The 7097-nt window shown below is 49.5% G+C and overlaps 1 protein-coding gene across 1 annotated transcript; it reads right to left on the bottom strand.

The window, feature by feature from the left end:
• Nucleotides 1–4129: 4129 nt before the first annotated feature.
• On the bottom strand, nt 4130–6438 carry LOC100285707 (uncharacterized). The gene is given in 2 exon segments (NM_001158598.1): nt 4130–4709; nt 5868–6438. Coding segments are annotated over 2 exon segments (924 nt in total). The 5' UTR covers nt 6329–6438; the 3' UTR covers nt 4130–4246.
• Nucleotides 6439–7097: the final 659 nt, after the last annotated feature.

Here is a 7097-nt window from a genome sequence, read left to right as displayed (position 1 = left end):
TAACACGGAATGGCGTGGAGCGGTGGCGAGAGTAGCGTGTACCCTCCGTGGCAAGAGGCTAGACGGTGGTGTATCTGTGCTCTCGGTTCGCGTGAACCTGATCTGGTCTTAAGAACCCCGGTGGCAGGTTAACATATGCAAGGGTTAAGTGCTACATATGTCGTGTGATTGGAGATCCTCAGCTGAGTATAATCGATTCGGATCGCCGTACCTTCGCGGTTATGAAGACTTGGTCACTGACTTATAAATAGAACTCCACTAAAGATGAAGGGATTTGTTAAGAAACTGGCTAGTGCAGGACAAGTGTTTGAACTAGAGTAGAAAGAACTCTAGATGCAGGTAATTTTACTAACTTGACAATAAAATTGGATTTTTAAGGATCCACTGTAGTAAGCATTTATGCAAAACAGAGTCTTTGATCATTGAGAAACCTTACCTTGACTCCCTGATAACCAGCATACCCTTGAGAGTCTTTTCTTTAGTCGGGTAAGACTTGCTGAGTAATTCCATACTCAGGGTTTATTCCCCCGTTGTTTTTAGGTGGGGAAGCAACAAACTTTTGTTGCTTTTGCTCCAAGGTGGTTCCAAATGAAGAAAAACAAGAGTGAAGCTGCGGGAGGACATGGTCCCCCATTAGAACTTTTTGTGTAAAAACTTATCGGGAGGAGTTTTTGCCTCCCTGGTATGTGTAATAATATTACTCTGCACTCCTAGGATATCATCTGGTCTGTACATATTCATCTTGATCTTACTTTAAAATAAAGGTAAGTTTATGTAATTGCTTCCGCATTCTCGTAACTCCGATGCTTGTAATGTCTGCGTGACGGGTAAAACGCTCTTGGGAAAGGTGAGAAAAGCAGATACCAAACTTGTCAAGTGATTCAGGGGCACCTACAGGGTTGTCTGAGGTCCGTTGGACAAGGACAACTGTAGGTGGGCCTAATTACTTGGGAGGTTCCGTCACAATTATAATTGCTTGTTTTTCTTTGCATAACTATTTGTTGGACCGAGGCCACATAGGAGGATCAGGGAGTAGTTCGCGTGGCCAAGCTGATTACGATGTGTCAGATTGGTTGAATGAAAATGCAAGTCAAGAAATGACATTATTGAGAGATTGGATCGCTGCTGGAGTATCATTGATGTAGTGTATGTAATGAAGTAGTTAGTGATATATTGTTTATCTCAGACTGTTGGGTATATAGATTGTGTAATCATGCAATGTATTGATCACCTCTCTGGTATTGATGCAATGTATTGGGGTACCAATCACTGAGTAATCACGCAATGTATTAGGGTACTGATTCCTCTCTGGTACCGAGTATTCATGCAATGTATTGACGGTTTCATTAAGTGAACCGCCAGTATATATATATTTCCACTGGCGGTGTACTTAATACAGCCGCCAGTGTATATACATTATTTCCACTGACAGTTTAGTTAAGTGAACCGCCGGTGTATATGATATTTCCACTGGCGGTGTACTTAATACAGCTGTCAGTGTATATACATCCTTTACACTGACGGTTCAGTTAAGTGAACCGCCAGTGTATATGATATTTCCACTGGCGGTTTACTTAATAAAGTCGCCAGTGTAAATACATCATTTATACTGACGGTTTTGTTAAGTGAACCGCCAGTGTATATATATTTACACTGCCGGTTCGTTAAGGTGGGTCCGCCTGTTTTTTTCACTGGCGCGCTGTAACTGAAACCGGCAGTATAAATTTCTGCGTACCGCCACCTTAGAGCTCTTTTCTATAGTGGATTGTGAATTAGCCAATAAAATAGCTAGCTATTAGGGACGCCCTTATACCTTAGCCCGTCCATCGTCGAGATGCGCTGTCACTGTTGGCAAGCCTTGCATGACTGCACCGAAGCCGAGAGCACCGACTGGGCACACCGGCACACGTCGCCCAGCAATCAGCGCATTGGTTTTGCACATCTGAGCTCTCCACTCCAGCATAGTGATATCTAATCCCCAATTTTCCAGTTTTTTTATTGTGATTTTTACTTATTGAAGATGCTATAAAATTATATATATCCTTAGATATAATTGTATATAAAAAATTTGTTCCGGCACACAATGTATAAAGAAGCAAATGCTAGGTCCACCCGACCACCCACTGTGGCACTGTCCTGTCTCCTCAGCCAGCCTCACCTTCTCGCTCTCACCAGCGACCCCGCCGCCTCTACGCCGACGATGATGTCACGCGGGCACACCAATCAAGGTGGCGACGCAATGCGTTCGTCGTCATCGGCGCGCGGCAAAGACTGTGCATGGGAGCCGGGAGCGCTAGCTTCTTCCTTGGCTTCAGGGTTCACCGTTTGACGACGGGGGCCATGCATGGGCGGCACCTAGAACTCGCTAACGTTCTTTTCCTTTCGCCGTCAGAACCACGCGCCAAAGGAGCGTAAATACGCGGACAAAAGTCACAGAACCAAGATCCAATTCATACTAAAACCAAACAGGCTGTATAGGGAGAGGATTGTATCGATGACGACAACTGGATGGTGGAGAAAAGGTGAACGTGAGAAGACTCAGATTTAGGGGCCTTTTGCTTCGGTGTCCCACTTGCCACAGTTCATCCTCGACTAAGATTAAATAGGTTTAAATAAGATAGACATATACTCCCTCCAGTGCAGTAAAGGTAGTCGTTTAGGACATGATTGTGCATACCAAGGAGTGATTAATTATCATAGAGTTTTCCCTGTTTGCCCCTATTAAATAGAGATATGGGTGCATTAACGTCACTAAAATAATTAGGCTTGATTGGTTGCTGCAGCAGCTCCAAGGCATTCTAGACTAGAGGTCTCAAGTTCAATTCCTCTTGAATGCATCTTTTTTTGTGCAATTACTAGGGGCAACAACGTCCAAATCCCAGACCCATGCGCGCTATGACTTCTTTTTGTGCACGCTCGGTCACGCGCAGCATGACTTCTTTTGCTGCACCGGAGGGAGTATTTAGTTTGTAGCTAGAGTTGCGATAATATTTTCCTCCTCTGCATAGCTCCCACTCATCAATGGCTTACAAAAGTTTGTCAAATAATCTTATAGACGTGGCTGTATCGTAGAATTTAAGTGTCTAAACTTAGACACGTGTATACATGTACAAACGGGTCGTCCAGTCTGGCCCGGTTTGGACCCGGCTCACCAGGCACGGTTTGAAAACTGGGACAGACCTTCCAAGCCCGTGGGCTTAATTTCTTGCACGAGTCCGACCCAGTGAGCACGAAAAAAGCGGACCGAAAAGCGAGTTAAACAGGCCAAAAGCGAGATAACATGAAACAGGCCAAAAGCGGGCCTAGCATTAAACGGGCTGAGCAGGGCCAACGCGCCGAGGTCATTTTTTTTGTCTGGGTCTGACCCGCTTATTTATACCGGACCGGACTGGACTCTTACCGAGCCAAAAACAGGCTACGGGCCGGACTTTAGGGGGTTTTCATGCTTTTTGTACATTTATAGACAAGTATGGTATAAAATGTTTTACAAATTTTGACACCTTAGAACCAAACAGCCCTTAGAGCATCTCCAAAAGACTCTTCATTTTTTACTCTCTATTTGACTATTTATTTACGTTTTTATAAAGATTACACTTTATATATAGCATCTCAGTCCAGCAGACTATCTATTAGTTTGCCTAGTCATGTGGCTAGCCAAATTTAACTAGTGAGAGAGCCAATTTAAAGAGTTAGATAGCTTACGAGTCATATAGCTAGTCTGTTGGAGATTTATTTTGCTATTGAGTAGCTAAAATTTGGCTTAGCGGTTTATTTAGCTAGTCTCTTAGAGATGCTCTTAATGTGGGGACATCCAAGAGCATGGCCGGATTCAGAGAATCCCGACCGAGCTCGACGGGCACCAGACCGACCGACCGTCCGATCGTGCCAGCACGCACGTCACATGGTACAGTCAAACCTCCCGATCTAGCTAGCTAGCCATATAAACAGCCACGTAATTTCAACGCCATGCATCGTTTGAAATGGTCCACACGGTAAGGATAGCGCTCAATTGCTTGAAGGCCGCCGCACGATCGACGACGTGCACGGACAGACTGCCCACGTACTGCAAAACCGAAATTATCGACACGTGGGTTTTTTTTCTCTCTCTAGAAAACACACGAGGGAAAAAGATCATGTCTCCGATGAATTTACCTATCAAGAACACTGTAAATGATTGTTACAATTTACCAATCGAGTTTACATCTCATTTACAACGTATATTCATGCGGTCTCAACTCTCAACCAGTCATGAAGCATCGTGGAGGGCCCTGAACTCGATGCCCTCGACGACGAGGCCGCGCTTGGGGTACCAGCCGAGCACCTCGAAGCTCGCCTGCACCACGCAGACGTCGCCGCCGCCGCCGCCGCTTTCCACGGGCGGCGTGCGCAGGCGTCCCATCTCCATCTCCTCCCACCCGTCAGCCCGCAGGCTCGGCCTCCTCGCCTCCTCCCCGGCGCCGCGGCCCCTGAACTTGCGCGCCTCGGCGTCGTCGGGGCGGAGGCACACGGCGTGGCGCGCGACGACCCGCCCGCCCACGGCCACGGCCGTCTCCTGGTCCGGGTAGCTCAGGCCGCGGTAGGCCCCCTCCGGCGCGGTGCCGTACACCAGGAACGCCGCGTAGACCGTCGCCGGCGTCAGCGCGGCCAGCGGCAGGCTCCCGTAGATGTCCAGGCACGTGCAGTCCACCAGCTCCGCCACCTCCGCGAACCTGCGTGCGTGCGAAAAGATCATCAATAATCCACCACCGCCACTGCCGCCGCGTGCTTCAGTATTTTAATCGTCCACGGAAAACAGGGATATCATATCATATATCATACCGTATCGTATCATAATTAACCCAAATACAAAAATAGTTAGTTAAGGGATTCGATGTTGTTTATTGGCTGGTGCGGTGCCTGGGGGGGTGTACATGTGATCCACGCCAGCGCGCGGGCGGCCGGCCATCGTTGTCGATGGTCGTCGTCGACGGCGCTGACGACACACGTCACACTGGAAGAACGAACGACGAACGAGTACTGCCGAATGCTCAAGTACTCCGATCCGATCTGCACCGAAGCCGCCGTACCACTTGAGGAAGCCAGCCAGCCTGACGACAAATGGACGGAGCAGCACGCATGCACACGTACGGGTATGGGGCTACCGACGGCGGCGTACGGCGCCGGGCCACACAGGTCGTCAGGAAACGTGCACATCAACAGCGGCGCCGGCGCCGGTCGCTGTTGGGCACATCGCGGAGGAAGAATATAATAATTAATCTACTCTTTTCTATACCACTAGCTAGCTTCAACCGTTCTGGAAGATGTGACGACGACCGGTTCCATTGGAAACGTGTGGGTGCTGCCGTGCCGGCCTCTCGTCCACCCGTGTCAGTGTCTCGTGTCCACTGGTGGATGCCGCTTTTCTTCTCCGCTCCGCGCGCATGGTTGAGGTAGTAGAAAGGTAGAGGACGACGACGGACAATGACCGGCGGCCGGGGAGCTAGCTAGCTTGTGTCGCTCAAAGTCACTAGTGGATGCAGCTGCGTGCGTGCGTGCTCGCCGTCGCCGGGACGACTACGATGAATGCATCAGATGAGAATGGCCTTGACCTTGCTTATGGCTGCCATGGGGACTAGCTAGCTTGATGTCTGCTAGCTAGCTCCTACGCGTACTAACTAAGCTATTACGTCGCTGCCACGGCCGGGGAGTATATATGACGCTACACGCAAATGGAATGACGAGAAATGTAATACAGAAAGAACTGATTGAAGCAGCCAAATTTTAATTGGGTTGCAGGAATGGATATTTTCGGAGAAGAGAGATAGAGAGCATGACGGCGCGCGAGGACGATGGAGCGGGTAGTTGGGAGCAGCAGCTAGCTAGCGAACCTGGAGCGTGGGTGGTGCGTGAACCTCCAGGAGAACTCGCCGTCGTCCCAGGGCAGGCTGAGCCTGCGAGCCGACAGCGCGTAGCACGTGGCGCCGCTGGCCCTCTCCAGCCACACCCTGCACCCGCTGCCGTCGACGGCCACGGCGCCGGCAGCGTCGCAGAGGCTGAGGTAGGCGTCCTTCTTGCTGAGGCCGCGCACGGTCGCCGCTGGGTGAGCCGCCTGCGACGGCGGAGACACGCGGCGGCTGTCCAAGTGGTCCTCAGCCGCCTCGAGCTGCTCGGGGAGGAAGGCGCGCCAGACCTGGTCGGAGTCGGCGGCGGCGCGGAAGGCCGGGGACACGGCGGCGCAGCGGCAGGCGTCGCGCGGGGAGGTCCGCGCGATGGCCTGCGCCAGGCACACCTCCGGCAGGTCGCCCACCTGGGTCTCGCTGGTCGTCCGTGCAACCGCCGCCTCCTCCATATCTGAAGACGCTCGGGTCTTGAGGCTCTCGTTCCTCGACAGGCACACTACACCTACACAATCGCCAATAGTCGCAATCGCTATGCGTGCTGGCAAACGCCAAGCTAGCTACCAAACCTGACGACAGCCTTATATATATATGGAGAGTATTTGACAGCACCCGTACGTGGGGGCGGGACTCCTTTCAATCTTCGCCGCACCAGCACCGCGCGGCAGAATAGACCCGGCCGGCCCGTCGGTTTGCCATGCGTGCATGCTGCACATGTGCCTGAGCGGAGTGGCTTATAAGTAGAGATGGCAACCAGAAATTTTTCATCCCAGATGTTAGGATATGTTTAGTTCAGTGTCTAACTTGTCATATTTTTTTTTTAACTTTTTTTTACTAAGCTTAGTTATTAAATTCAGACGACTAAACTTAGATAAAATATGACACATTTAGACACGAACCAAACATGCCTTTAGCTTTCCAATCCTGTACTCGTGAGCTATGTCTCCACAATGAAATTTTTTTCCCTACGAGGATCTTCACGAACATTTATGGAGGACATTTCTTCCTTATTCTCATTCCCCATGGGAATAAATCTTCGTCGGAGATCTCCGTCCCCCGTTTAAATTATAATTAGAATATAATTCGTATGTTATTAATATAAAATATTGCCACTTATGCACATTGTTATATACTTATGCACATTGTTAGATGTAAAAAAATATTATGTATACATAAAAAAACATATTTATATAATGAGTGATCTCTTGATAAGATAATTAT

Source organism: Zea mays, chromosome 10, assembly GCF_902167145.1.
Source record: "Zea mays cultivar B73 chromosome 10, Zm-B73-REFERENCE-NAM-5.0, whole genome shotgun sequence".
Lineage (NCBI taxonomy): Eukaryota > Viridiplantae > Streptophyta > Magnoliopsida > Poales > Poaceae > Zea > Zea mays.
This window is presented reverse-complemented; position numbering and strand designations above follow the sequence as displayed.